This window comes from Clupea harengus, chromosome 23 (genome assembly GCF_900700415.2).
Source record: "Clupea harengus chromosome 23, Ch_v2.0.2, whole genome shotgun sequence".
In the NCBI taxonomy this organism is placed as follows: Eukaryota; Metazoa; Chordata; class Actinopteri; order Clupeiformes; family Clupeidae; genus Clupea; species Clupea harengus.
Genome location: NC_045174.1, coordinates 1,022,805 through 1,038,068, shown reverse-complemented (window position 1 = coordinate 1,038,068; position 15,264 = coordinate 1,022,805). Strand labels below are relative to the sequence as shown.

At 46.5% G+C, this 15,264-nt stretch overlaps 1 protein-coding gene across 4 annotated transcripts in view; it reads left to right on the top strand.

The window, feature by feature from the left end:
- pald1a (phosphatase domain containing paladin 1a) overlaps positions 1–15,264 on the top strand; it is a 75,921-nt gene that overhangs the window by 27,172 nt on the left and 33,485 nt on the right. For all 4 annotated transcript variants that reach the window (XM_012831099.3, XM_031560807.2, XM_031560806.2 and 1 more), the window contains exons 11-17: positions 403–498; positions 3,398–3,532; positions 3,838–3,954; positions 9,000–9,179; positions 10,661–10,858; positions 12,398–12,538; positions 13,393–13,464. In XM_012831099.3, coding sequence (XP_012686553.2) covers positions 403–498; positions 3,398–3,532; positions 3,838–3,954; positions 9,000–9,179; positions 10,661–10,858; positions 12,398–12,538; positions 13,393–13,464 — 939 coding nt within the window. The remainder of the gene's footprint in view (positions 1–402; positions 499–3,397; positions 3,533–3,837; positions 3,955–8,999; positions 9,180–10,660; positions 10,859–12,397; positions 12,539–13,392; positions 13,465–15,264) is intronic.

Sequence of the window (15,264 nt, the reverse complement as noted above, 5' to 3'; positions counted from 1 at the left end):
TGACACTACTCTACATCACTGCTCTATTTAAGTCTATTTGTGAAGGCTGGGGGTGAAAGAGTATCCTGTTGCATCATACACTGGCTTTATTAAGTAGAATGCAATCTCAGTCCTAAACTATAGGAAGATGGTAAAGCTTGATCCCTGTCAAGGAAAGGTGCAGTGCTTTGTATCGTTATGTACCATCCCATGTTGTGTTACCTTACATTACCTCATGATTGAATGTTTCACTCACTCTCTTTCCCTGTCTTTCTCTCCCTCTCTCATTCTCTCCATCCTTCTCTCTCCACCCTTCTCTCTCTCTCTCTCTCTCTTCTCTCTCTCTCCACCCTTCTCTCTCTCTCCACCCTTCTCTCTCTCTCTCTCTCTCTCCACCCTTCTCTCTCTCTCTCTCTGTTACAGGGAGGCGGCACAAAAGATTACTTCCTTCACCGAGCCATGCAGAGCCTGGAGCGCTACTTCTTCTTGATTGTCTTCAACGCTTATCTCCATGAGCAGGTAGGATTCCTCATTTGCCATATAAAGCCAGTGGGAGAACATCTCAGGGGCTCTGCAGCACCGCCATTTTGGCTCCATCTGCTTTAATCTTAATTTCCATTGCAGCACAGGGTTTGATTAAATCTACTCCCAGCTAATCTGATAATCCCATGGCTGTGAAACCTGATAAATCCAATAGAACAAGATGAGTACCGATAGCGGGGCTTATTATAGGAGTTATACTTGAATAGACCTCCCCATATACACTGTGTGCACAATTATTAGGCAAGTTGTATTTTTGAGGATTCCTTTTATTATTGAACAACTACAGTGCTCTCGGTCAATCCAAAATGTCAATAAACCTCAAACCTGAATAATTTAGAAAGTAAAAGTGAGGTTTTGGCTTTCTTAGGAGAATATCTATGTGTGCACAATTATTGGGCAACTATTAGTGTGCACAATTATTATGCAACTAAATGAAAAACGGTTTATTTCCATCTGTTAAAGTGAGAATAATAAACAAACAACTCCAAATTTACAAATAAACATTTCTGTCTTTTCAAAAAAAAAAAAAATCAATGACCAATATAGCCACCCTTCTTTTCAATAACAGTAATAAGCCTTCCATTCATGAAGTCTGTCAGTTTCTTGATCTGTTGACGATCAACGTTTTGTGCAGCAGCAGCCACAGCCTCCCAGACACTGTTCAGAGAGGTGTACTGTTTTCCTTCACTGTAAATCTCCTGTTTAAGAAGGCTTCACAAGTTCTCAATAGGGTTTAGGTCAGCTGAGGAAGGGGGCCATGTCAATATTCTTTCATCTTTAAGGCCTTTACTGGCTAGCCACGCAGTGGAGTACTTTGAGGCATGCGATGGAGCATTGTCCTGCATAAAAATCATGGTCTTCTCGAAAGATGCAGACTTTTTCCTGTACCACTGCTTGAAGAAAGTGTCTTCTAAAAACTGGCAGTAGGTTTGGGAGTTGATTTTGAGTCCATGTTCAACCAAAAAAAGGTCCAACTAGCTCATCTTTAATAATACCAGCCCATACCAGTACCCCACCTCCACCTTGCTGGCGTCTGAGACGAAGTGGAGCTCTGTGCCCGTTACTGATCCAGCCACCGGCCCATCCATCTGGTCCGTCAAGAGCAGGGGTGGGCAATTATTTTCCCCAAGGGGCCACATGAGATAGTGGGACTGTTGTGGAGGGCCGGACCAATAGGCTGAACTCAATTCTGCTCAATATAAGTTGTATCTCTTTATAAAAAAAACATTAAATTGTATGGTTTTGATTAACTGCTACTGGTAAGAGTAGATGTTGCATTTAGGCTATCAAAAAAATTTGGTGCAGGTATAGTAAAAACATTATTTAATCAACATGTAATCAACATTCACCAAAACGATTTTGAAAATGAGCATGTTTTTGCAGTATTAAAGATGTTCCCAGACGACCAATACACATGGCACACACACACACACACACACACACACACACACACACACACACACACACACACACACACGAGAGCAAGCTTGCAATGCAATAGTATAAGTATACAAATGAATAGTAATATAAATATTTATCAGCACAAATGGTTGCAGGCACGCACGAATGTAGGCCTACGGAAATAAAAAAATATCCCGCTTATTATACGGTTACTTGCCAAAATAATAGAAGACATTTCTCCAAAATACCTCTTTTTAATGATTTTGTTGCCGTTTAGTTCTTCACGCAAATGCGAAGCAACCCACCTTCTGACTTCAAGTTTTAATGACTTTCAGTTACGTGAAATGACCGGACTACTTGCGTTGCGGAATGATATGATAGATGTGAATTAAAAGCACAAAACCCGTTGCCAATGACACCAGTCATACATTTTTCGCAGCAGTGAATATAAAGAAATTACAGACCTGCGAACGTTGGGATGGCCCATTCAAATCAACGGAACTTTTTGGAACATTCTGAAGAGCTGTATAATAAGTACAGGTATTTACGTTTGATTCCTAATTTACAATTGACCTCCACGGGCCGCACAGGGACAGCCAACGGGCCGCAAATTGCCCTTGGGCCGCACTTTGCCCAGGTCTGGTCAAGAGTCACTCTCATCTCATCTGTCCATAAAACCTTTGAAAAAATCTGTCTTCAGATAATTCTTGGCCCAGTCTTGGATGTTTTAACTTATGTGTCTTGTTCAGTGGTGGTCGGGTTTAAGCCTTCCTTTCCTTGGCCATGTCTCTGAGCACTGAACACCTTGTACTTCTGGGCACTCCAGGTAGGTTGCAGTTCTGGAATATGACAGCACTGGAGGATAATAGGTTCCTGGTAGATTCACGTTTGATTCTTCTCAAATCTTTGGCAGTTAATTTGCGTCTTTTTTTTCTCAACACGTTTCTTGCGACCCTGTTGACTATTTGCAACAAAACATTGGATGGGTCTGTGATCACGCCCCAATATCTTAGCAATTTCAAGAGTGCTGCATCCCTCTCAAATACTTTTTTACAATTTTTGACTTTTCAGAGTCAAAATAATTATGCACACCTTGATAAAGGTCGTTGATCTCCTCAGGCCACACCCTCCCTCATTACACAAATACACATCACCTGATATGCTTAAATCCAATAAGCATTCAAGTTTATACAGCTTGGAGTTGGAAAATATGCATAAAAATGACGATATGGTCAAAATACTCACTTGCCTAATAATTGTGCACACAGTGTACCTGTAGTATACTCTGGTTTAGTCAGATCAGATGACTCCAGGTCAGTCAAACAAGATCGTGGGGTGGTCTGTAGGTTCACAAGGGCTTCTGTGGAGAAGTACAGTATTCAGCACTAGAAAGCTTTCTCCGTTGAACTTTGTGTGGTTTGTAAGACTTACCGCCCACCTCCCTTGCCCCCCCCCCCCCCCCCCCCCCCCTCAGTACCCTCTGGCGTTTGCGTCCAGCTTTAGCCAGTGGATGTGTGCCCACCCGTGGGTGTACCGACTGCTGGCACGCATGAACCTGTCAGAGCTCCGTGCCCCCGCCGACCTGGTCACCAAGGGCACCCGAGTACTGGTGAGAGGATCTGCTCATGTGTTGCATGAGATTTCTAAAGTGTTAGTGTGTGTCTCTCTCTCTCTCTCTGTGTCTGTGTACATAATAAAAAGTTTTCATAACTGATTGCTGATAACTGATATATATCTTCGTAAAGTTTGCCTGTACATGAAAGAAAGATAGAGGGTTTTCATATGTATTTGTGCATGTTGAGTTCATATGCGCTCTCTGTTTCTGTGTGTGTGTGTGTGTGTGTGTGTGTGTGTGTGTTGTGCAACTGAGTGTGTGACATCGTGTGTTAATATGTGCGGTCCTGTCCTGTCCAGGTGGCGGATGCCTACTTGGCCCCAGATGTCCTGAGCACAATGAAGGAGATGAGGGTGGCCAACTTCAGGCGGGTGCCCAAGATGCCCATCTACGGCATGGCCCAGCCCACATCAGAGGTAGGCACCCATGGTCAACCACACACAGCTCCGAAAGGAAACATGGCGCCCTGATGTTTACCCATTTTATCATTCTAATGTGCAGTCTGTCTGCGTTTATAACACCCTGACCTTTCCCATACAACCTACAGACCGTTAAGAGATATGGCACGCTATACTCTCAATTATCATTTGTTTTTGTCTGAGGTGCAAAACGGAAATGAGAAGAAATCTAGAAATAGGAAATAAGTTGTATAGTTCAACACCGTATATATTTGGAGTGACATTGCTGCACTGTTCGTTGAAGGATACATTCTTGTCCTTGGCTAAAGAAACGAGGTGTGTGTGTGTGTGTGTTTGTGTGTATAATAACAGTCTGTGCTTACCAAACAATTCTTCTCTTTACCATATCAAAGAAATTTGTTTCCGTTGTTTTAGAAACAAAACATTAGTATAAATGTACATTTATAAAAAAAAATATATATATGGTTTTCTTAAACAATCTTTAATGTTTTTTATTGAATCGAAACTCATGGCCATTCTTTAGGCGGTGATTTCTTAATGCAAGCCTTTCCTCAACATCTGTCATATACCGTGATTGTGAAATGTATACTGATTTCAGCCTTAGTGACAGGTGTCGGTACTCACAGGTGAGGGATTAAAATGGAAGCCCTCGGCATAGTTTGTTGTGAAAGAGCACGACCGCGTGGGCATGCAGAGATCTCTGTAAACGCCCAGGAGCTCAGTTGAGATGTTTATTGGCACTGCACACGGGTCATGGCAGTTCAATTCAACTAACACTGACAAGAGTTTTTGTTAATTTGTCAGTACGAAGCTGTAAATAGACATAGGTTACTGCAGTGTGAAAAAATGTATAATAGACACTCAGAACATTGTCAGTTAAATATTCCTTAATTATATTTTTGCCAAGTGCAGATGCTTTCAGCTACAACATTGATGCAGATCTGTTATGTAGGACAAGGTGTTAATATCCCTTTCTGCATACTCGAGACTCTGTGGGTTGGTCGAATGATTGATGGCATCCTATGGGTTGTCAAGTGGGCGCCCTCCTTCTTCGATGTTTCGCTGATTGACCCACGACACCTCCAGAGGGTTCAGCAGTGAGATCCGGCGTCCCGGGCTCACTCCCTAGATGCCATCACTCATCCGACAGCCCAGGCGGAGTCCTTCCTCTTTATCCACAGCCACTGACTTCCCTTTTCAGCAGCCCTGGAAAGGTCTTTGACTGCCTGCCTGTGGGCCTTTCCCCGCACTCCCATCTCTCGAAGAAGCCTGGATGTTGAGGTGGCTACAAATCCTCTGCAGCCTACTTCAACTGGGCAGACCTTAGCTTTCCAGCCTCGTTGTTGTGCGTCTGCTGCAAGGTCCGCATACCTTAGCTTCTTGCGCTCGTAAGCCTCTTCCACCGCACTCTCCCAGGGCACCGTGAGCTCGACGATATAGACCTGCTTGAGTGAGGCCGACCAAAGCACAAGGTCTGGTCGCAGATTTGATGTTGCTATTTCTGCTGGAAATCGGAGCTTCTGGCCTAGGTCTGCCAGCATCTTCCAGTCCCGTGCCCCACCTAGCTGTCCAGTTTCTGGTCTTGTGGTGGTGAGAGTGGCTTGGCCCCCGCCCTCCCGGACAAATGTTGTTGCCGGCCTACGAGATGGTGGAGGAAGGGCATTGACGCTCATCCGTCGACTCTCCATCACTGCCGCAAGACACTGTAGCACCTGGTTGTGCCGCCAGGTGTACCGGCCTTGAGTGAGGCCGGTCTTGCAGCCCACCAGGATGTGCTTTAGTGTAGCTGGAGTCGGGCAGAGGGAGCATGTCGGGTCTTCTCCGTACCACTGGCTAAGATTCTTGGGAGACGGCAGTACATCATAAGCGGCCCTGATGGTGAAGCTAGCCTTAAATGCCTCCATCTCCCACAGCTCCTGCCAGGAGATCTTCCTCTTCTCCACTCCCTCCCAAGTCATCCACTGCCCCTGCTTTGCCTGTGAAACAGCTTTTGCACACCTTGCTGCCTCCTCTTGCTGACGTACCTCCTGGACCACCAGCTTGCGTCTCTGGAACGGAGTAGCCTTGTTCCAGGCCGGTGTACTGGCTCCGGCTCCAAGACCACTCCTCCCGTGCTGCACTCGGCCCACGATGTCCCTGTGCTTGAGTGCTGCCTTTGCCTGCTTGGTTGCTTCCAGTGGGGTCCACTTCCTCCCAGTAGCCAGGATGGGTGCAGCTTGGGCTACAAATGGATCACTCGAATCCAATAGCATCATCTCCAGTCTAACTTTGGCGCATTTATACTCCTCTGCTAGACTGGAAATGGGCAGTTCTAATACTCCTTTGCCATAGAGCCCTATACTGCTGAGGCACCTGGGAAGCCCAAGCCACTTCCTTGCATATGAGCTGACCAGCCTCTCCAGCTTTTCCACCTTTGAGATCGGGACTTCATACATGGTAAGTGGCCATAAGAGGCGTGGAAGGAGCCCAAACTGCATACACCAGAGCTTCAACTTGCCAGGTAGTGCGGTTCTGTTGATGTTCTCCAGGCCGCTGGCTACATCCTTCCTGAGCTGATCTACTTGCTCTTTGTCCTTAAGGGAGGCATCATACCATCGGCCAAGGCTCTTCACAGGCTTCTCAGAGACAGTTGGAATAGGCTCATCGCCAATGAGAAAGCGTTGGTCTGACAGCTTCCCCTTGACGATGGAGATGCTTCTGGACTTGCTCGGCTTGATCTTCATCCGAGCCAGCTCGATGTTATCTTGCAGCTTTTTCAGTAGCCGTACAGTGCAAGCCTTGGTCGTGGTGAGGGTGGTAAGGTCGTCCATGTAAGCTCTCACAGGCGGCAGCCTCAGGCCAGGTCTTATAAGCTGTCCTCCAACCACCCACCGAGATGCTCGAATTATCATCTCCATGGCCATTGTGAAGGCTAGCGGGGAGATGGTGCAGCCGGCCATAATTCCCACTTCTAGATGCTGCCATGCTGTGGTGTACTCTGCTGTTGATAGGCACACCTGCACGTCCTGGAAGTAGGCCTTGACAAGGCTTGTTAGGGCTACAGGGACCCTGAAGAAGTCAAATGCGGTCCAGAGGAGGTTGTGAGGGACTGAGCCAAAGGCGTTGGCGAGATCCTGGAACACCACGTGAAGATCTGTTCCCTCCGTCTTGGCAACTTTGATCTGATGCCAGATGGTACTCGCATGTTCCAGACAACCGGAGAAGCCAGAGATGCCTGCTTTCTGGATTGATGTGTCAATCAGATGGTTTCTTTGCAGGTATCCTGCCAGCCTGTGAGCGACCACACTGAAGAATATCTTCCCCTCGACGTTTAGGAGGCTGATCTGGCGGAATTGGCCGATTTCTGAGGAGTCCTTTTCCTTTGGGATAAGGATTCCTCCAGCTCTCTGCCAGGATGTTGGTATCTCCTTCTTTTGCCAGACCACCCTCATGAGCTTCCAGAGGAATCGCAGGGCATCTGGTGCATTTTTGTAGAGCCTGTATGGAACTCCGTTAGGACCTGGGGCTGAAGCAGCCCTTGCTCTACGCACAGTTTTCTCCACTTCGCTCCATCTGGGTGGGCTGATATCTAGCTGGTGCTCTGGCGGGTTGATTGGTGGCATATCAGATGGGAGAATAACCTCTTCGTGGCGTTTGGCATCTGTGCAGGACTTTTCCAGATGTTTTTCCAGGTCTGCCTTTGACACTGAGAGGCTTCCACTCTTCTCCGCTGTAAAGAGACTCTTCACAAATTTGAAGGGGTCTTTGTAGAAGCGTGATCTTGTCTGTTCCTTCCTTCTGCGCTTCTTTACCAGATTTTCCGCTCTTCTCAGTGTCACAAGTCTACTCCGGATGGCCTCCTGCAAGACGTTGATGCCCTCCTTTTCCTCCTCTGTGGCTTTCCTCCACTGCTTCTTCAGCTGCCTCCTCTCTCTGACTAGGCGATCTATTTCCTTCTGCCTCCTGGACTTAGTGGGGATTGTCGGTTCAGATCTCTTTCTTTCGACTGCTCCAAACCTTTCCGATCCATAGCTGTATATAAGATCTCCCATTTTCTCCAGCTTCTTCCTGGTGGTGCCTTTGAGCCCCTCTAAGATGTTGCAGAGGTCGGTGTTGACCTCCATCCACAGTGCCTTTTCGCAGGATTTTGGCCACTTGATCAGTGGCCTTCGCCCCTGGATCTTCTTTTCCACTGCAGGTCTTGCTGGGCTGGGTTCAGGTTGGTTTCCTGTGCAAGGTTCGTCCTCTTCTGGGACAGGGATGTTGATGTCCTGCAGACTGTGGTTTTGGCCCCGCTGCTGAACTTCAGTCGACTGACTCGACCTGCTTCTCAGAAAGTAGCTGTCGATGCGAGATCCCTGTTGACCCTTCTTTAGGCACCCTTTCTTGCCCTGATGTATTTTTAGGCCTCTAGTGGAAGTAACCTTTTCCCAGCCACATATGCAGCTCTGGAGCTTGTGTCCTGCTGTAGCTGTTGCAGTCTCGGGTATGCTGATCGTCAAACTCGTAGTCTGTTCCGTTCCTATGTCAATAACCGGGTTATCCGCCGATGAGTCATCTTCCGCCCCCGCTCTCGCTGACTCAAGGGGTATTTTTTCCTTATAATTTTTCGTAGCCATTGGTGGGTGGGACTCATACACCGTTCGTGCTGGGTCCCGCTACCACGGGTAGCTAGCCCGTGGCAGCCCCGTTGGGGTCTATTCCCTCCCGCCAGCAATAATTAGTAATTAGACCGCCTTTCCTTGGCCATTGGGGAGCTTTGTCCACAAATGCGTCGGTGCACAGTTCAGATACACAGCATAATTTTTTACGATATTGCAGAAACTTTATCTTGCAACTTTTATCATTGTCAGCCCATTAAAGGGAAGTGCCTAGCGCAAGCAGTTGTGTAAGTCTTCGCTTTCAGTCCCAAGGGTGTTCAGTAAACACTGAATAAAAATGAAGATAAACTATCTGTTCTCTACTTCAAGTTGCTTTTGGTAACAGTGTCTGTTTATGAACTAAGTGAACCGTACTCCTGCGTTCTTGCGTAAAGTTGACGCTGTTGTCGCTGGCGTTGCTAGGCTACAGGCGTGGTGCTGGCCTATCTGACAGACGAGAAGCGGAAGCACAGCCACGTGCTGTGGGTCAACCTGCAGGAGGAGCTGGTGCTGGAGGCCAACGGGCAGATCTACTCCCCGCGAGAGCCCAGCTGCCTGGACCAGCACATCCCTGTCCCCGCCAGCTTGCCGCAGCTCATTGAGGTGAGGCCCACACACACTCTCTCTCTCTCTCTCTCTCTCTCTCTCTCTCTCTCTCTCTCTCTCTCACAGGTGGTTCAGACAGGGTGGTACAGGTTAATTATACTGTAAAGTCTTTGGTTTGGAGGTAAAGAAAGTTGTTCTTTTTTTTTTTAACCTGAAAAGGCATTGAATGCCATTTACATTATTGTTGAAGGTATAAAAGCTTTTTCATTGATCCATAAATCATTAACTTTAAGGTGTTCGTATAATGCATTCTCAGAGTATTAGTTCTGCACAGTAATTAGACTTAAACACCTGTCTTTCTTTACTGTACATCGCCCTCTAAGCTACTTACTCTTCCCTCTTGTGTTCATCCATCCATCCATCCATCCAATTACGTTCATCCATCTATCCATCTTGCGTTCATGAACAAACCTACTGTTGCCAGATTGATCCTACCAGTCGTTTCGAGACACCGGTCTATATACCTTTTCACATTAGTACATCACAAACAAACCCTCCCCTCTCACAGACATCTCTCAGGTAATTGGTGTCCGTCTCTGTGATACCCTTGAAGAGATGGGGGCCTTTTATTCGATAAGCTTTCAGTGTCGACTCCTGAGCAGAGTGGGAAATCTAGCCTGAGCTGATTTTATCAGACGCTCTCTCTCTCTCCTCTCACCATGCCTGTAACCAGCTATGAGGTCATTGACCTCTGTAAAAAAAAAAAAAAAGAAGCTATATCTAAAAACAGTTTGAAGGTGTGCGATGATCGTTATGCCAATATCTGTAAGAAACATTCCAAACGGTAACCTGGTACTGCATTTGGAGTATAGGCAATTGTATGAAACGTGTTAGATATGCGTACTCGGGTCATAAGCTATATATAAGTGTGTGATGACATTAGCTTGCAATGGTGTCACTGTCAAGCATTTTTATTTTATTTTTATAGATAGCTAAGGTTAAGAATAAGTTATCTTAATTATGCTTCATACCACAGACCTATGTATGTTGATGCTCTAGATAATTTTTGTACTATCTATTATTCATTTAGAAATGCATAATTAATATGAAAGTTCCACACCTACCTAACAGTAAACTATCAACACATCGGTCATGGGTCTAATTAAACTATCCCCACACAAAACAAGCTGCACAAAACAGAGCAGAAATGGCAAAAAGGTTAAAAACCAGTCAACTTTAACCTCCATTATTTTTTATTTTTTTTAAACCTCCCACATCTACCCCTTGGCAACGCACACACACACACACACACACACACACACACACACACACACACACACACACACAGACACAAACCGCATACCATATGCCTGGCCATCTCTGTATTTCCTGAAGCTCATACATACTCCTCACTCCTGTCCCCTGTGCTTTCTCCCTTGAACACCCATCATAAAAATCTGCAAGCCTTTGAACTGTGTCTCGCTACGGTGCCTTACGACCCCTGACCTCGTGACCCCGTGACCCTTGTGACCCCACAGCAACAGGAGACGGCGCTGAAGGAGGAGGTGCTGGCGGCACAGAAGTGGCTGGAGGTGACGCTGGAGCAGGAGAAGCAGATGAAGATGTTCAAGAGCTGCCTGACACCGCAGGAGATCTTCAACCAGCACAAGGGGACCCACCAGGGCCTGCAGTACTGCCGCGTGCTGCTGCCCGACTGCTGTGCGCCCAGGGAGGAGGTGAGGAGACACACACACACACACACACACACACACACACACACACACACGTACTTATATTTGCACTCACACAAACACACACTGAATAACATATACGTCCTAACACACTTGAATGGACACGCACGCACGCACGTACACACACACACACACACACACACACACACACACACACACGCATGGGTGACATGTTTACATTTATACATTTTCTTCAGGGACTGCAGTTAGAACTTTTGCTGCAGATGTAATGTTTGCTGGAGCCAGACTACTCTGCTCCAGAGAACACACACACACAGTTGCTTTTGGAGATGCACACTAATTTTTTGTATGCCTTTGACCAAAATAGAAATCTGCACCTCGACACCTACTTAGACTTTGGTGCGAGCCTAGTCTCTAGTCTCTTCTCGTCTCGTCTCGTATACGTGCTTGTGCAGTTGAGCCTATGTGAATAGCTCAGTAAACACACACACACACACACACACACACACACACACACCTCTGTTGACTCCTACAGCACTGAATGCAGAAGGGCACCAGTCAATAGACCGACCCATACTCTCTTACCAGGTTCAATGCTCTTGCCCTCCTTCAGTTCCCTTTTCATTACAAATTGTATTTTCTTGCAAGCTTGGCCTTGACAACCCTAATGGAGAGGGGGTGGTTACTTCAATTTGACCCCAAATCAAAGCACAGATTTTTTTTTTTTGGTCTAAAAACAGAATCCAGCAGGGGATGGCTTTCCATGAGGATGGAGAGGGAACAAACATCGGTCTGTGTGCTCCCTCTAGTGGCCAAGTGCGTTACTACAAGACAAGCCCGCTTGCAAGAGTGGGGGGTTGGCGTGGTGACTTGTGAAACGCTGCTTTTAGTTTCCGTGACGCTTCCTACATCTTCATAGCAACAATAGCATTTATAACTATCCAGCCACCTCGTTCCGAAGTTAATGCAGCTAATTAAGGACTTGAAGGCTTCTTGATAGTTTGAATAATTAACCTAATGTGCAGGATCTGCGAAGAAAATAAATAAAGCTACTGATTGCCTCAGAGGAGAGAACTGACTGCAGTACAAATACATGTATTCTGCCACTCCAATGTTAGGGCTTTTGAAATTAGCATGCTTGGGTCTTATGTGATGTATTTATAAGCACATGTTTGTCTTCTCTATGGAAGAAGATTGTGTTGCATAAATTATATTTCTGGAAATTCCTCTGTATATTTGTATTTATTTTAAATGTTTTACTTTTGGGTGTTTGGGTGAAGGATGGATGGATTAAATGGATTGATTTGGAATGGATGTGTTCAACAATGATATTTGTGTGTGTGTGTGTGTGTGTGTGTGTGTGTGTGTGTGTGTGTGTGTGTGTGTGTGTGTGTGTGTGTGTGTGTGTGTGTGTGTGTGTGTGTGTGTGTGTGTGTGAGAGAGAGAGGGGGGGAGAGAAGAGGGATTTAATGCATGATGACAAATGTGTTTGGTGCATAAATGTAGAAGTTTTTTTACATTTGCATTGTGTGTGCGTGTGTGTGTGTGTATGTGTACTGACAGGACTTTGATCAGCTCCTGGAGGCCATGAAGAGCAGCCTGGCGGAGGACCCGCGCTCAGCGTTTGTCTTTAACTGCTCCAGTGGGAAAGGCAGGACCACCACAGCCATGGTCACCGCTGTGCTCACCCTCTGGCACTTCAACGTACGTGGGCCTAGCTTTCGCTCCTCTACATACACACACACACACACACACACACACACACACATTTATATGACTGAACACACAAATGAAATGAGTTTACTAATTTAAAGGTACAGTATGTTGGATTTAGGGTGATCTATTAGCAGAAATGGAATATAGTTTTCATAATTACATTTTCATTAGTGTAATGACCTGTTATTAGGAATCATTTTGTTTTCGTTAGCTTAGAATGAGCCCTTCGTATCTACGTTTGGAGAGGGTGTTCGTCCACAGGGGTTTTCCGCGTTGCGCCGCCATGTTTCTACAGTAGCCCAGATAGAACAAACTAAAACACTGGCTCTAGAGAGGTTTTTATGGCATCTGATAGCCACCGTAGATTCTCATACACACTTTGGAAAGGGAAAGGTATTCAGTTGGTTGCAATCTGCAGCCTCACCGCTAGATTCCACTAAATCCCATGTAATGTACCTTTAATGTTAACAGGTGTGCAGATATTATAAATAAACAAGAGTGTAAAGGCACAAGCTTAAATCAATCCATTACAAATAGAAATTCTTGTTGTTTTATGTCACAAACAAGAAGTAAACGGGGCAAATCCCTTGGCTATTTCTGGTTTATCCCGAAGCTGTTGCTAAAAATATCAATCCTAAGATTGATTGGCAATGTTTCAGCACGAGATTTAAAGACGTGTGGTAATTAAAATGTGTGTGTCAGATAGGCTGATGTTAGTTTTCAACTCATGGCCTCCACCAAACAGCTACAAGGTATTAGGTTGAAAATTAATTCCTCATTTGAATGAAATGTCAAATGATGATTTTTGTTTCTGTTTTGTTGTTTTTCTTTTCCCATCTCAGGGCTTCCCAGAGTTTGGCGATGATGAGATGGTGAGCGTTCCTGACGCCAAGTACACAAAGGGGGAGTTTGAGGTAGGACACACACACACACACACACACACACACACACAAACACCCACACACGCACACACTCTCCCTCTGAATCCCCTGTCCTTCACATTTAGTAACGTGTACACACATACAGGTATGTACAGTGATATGCAAACCCAAGCTGGCATGCACACACCCACGCACACACATGTCACGCAGAAACGTGATCAGATAGAAGAACATACACACCCACGCAAACATATGTTCAAATCTTTCCTGTTTACAACTCTATCACTGAGACACAGACACGCAAACCACACTCACACACACACACCCACACACACACACACACCCACACACACACACACAAACAAACAAACAAACAAACAAACAAACAAACACGCGCACACCCTCACACTCAAACTCGCAGCATATCTGCTTAGAGTGTGCTGTTTACTCTGCGTACGGCGGTTTAATCAGAAAGAAAGAGCTGAGGGGAATGGGGGCTGGACTGCCGCAGCTGAAAAGGAGTTGGAGAGAAGTGGAGGAGGATTTCATTTTGTTTGTCTCCCCTCTGGAGCAAAAGGTGCTTGATTTGGAATATCCTGAAGCCCTGTACTCCCTCGCTGAAAGTTTCTTTATTTTCTTTACTTTTTTTTTCTAATGTCTGGCTCAGTTATTTATGGTTTATCTCCTCTTTCTTTCTTTCTTTCTTTCTTACTATATATCTGAGGTTGTCTTTGCGTGCCCCCTGACTTTCTTTCTTTTCTTTTTTGAGACCCATTTGGTTATTGGTTTTCATCTCATCTGGTTTCTCTCTCTGTCTTCGTGCTCATTTCTGTCTGTCCTTCTCTCTCTCTCTCTCTCTCTCGCGCGCGCGCACTCCTTATCTTCCCTGTCTTGTTCTCTCCCTTTTGCACTTTTGTCCTCTATTCAGCTGGGACACCGGTCTCCCTCCATGCTTTTTGGAGGCTGTTCTGCGTGTATGGGCCAGGGGGCTGTAAATCTCAGGGTATTGTGCCCCTGCTGGGCTTGTCTGGGGATGACGTCAACATCCCCCCCACCCCATCCCCTGTGAGAACGGGCAAAGAATGCCTTGTCTGTCTCATCCCCCCCCCCCCCCCCCTCTCACCATCCCTTTGCAGTGATCCATAGCCAATAGAGCGCCATGGCTGCCGAGGCTCTGTCGCCAAGGAGACAGCCTTTTTGTGCCGTGTTGCCCCGAGGTGCTGCTCCTTACACGCGGGGTGGGCAGAAGTATGCTGGCGGGGAACACAACGGGCGACTGGCTATGCATGCAGGGCGGCCCCTGCGGAAGCAGAGAGAAGCGTGTGTGTGTGTGTGTGTCTGTGTGTCTCTGTGTGTGTCTCTGTGTGTGTCTCTGTGTGTGTCTCTGTGTGTCTCTGTGTGTGTGTCTGTGTCTGTGTCTGTGTGTGTGTGTGTGTGTGTGTGTGTGTGTGTGTCTCTGTCTGTGTCTGTGTGTCTGTGTGTGTGTGTGTGTGTGTGTGTGTGTGTGTGTGTGTCGAATTTGGTCCCCGGCCCTTAGGCTTGGCTTTGCATGGTTTGGCAGTGTAACACAAACATGGGGGGGCCTGGTGTGTTATATGTGGGTTCCCACCAGCCTCATTGCCTCGTGATGATGGAGCCCCCCAGGCTGTGTGTGTGTGTGTGGGTCTGTGTGTGTGTGTGTCTGTGTGTGTGTGTGTGTGTGTGATGGAGCCCCCCAGGGTGGCCGGCCGGCTAACGGGCTAAGCCATGCCGTGTTTGTCTGCGCGGGGGTCTCCAACGCCCAAGCCCCAGCTGCCTGCTCTCAGGCGCCATACTAATCCTCCAACCTCAGGC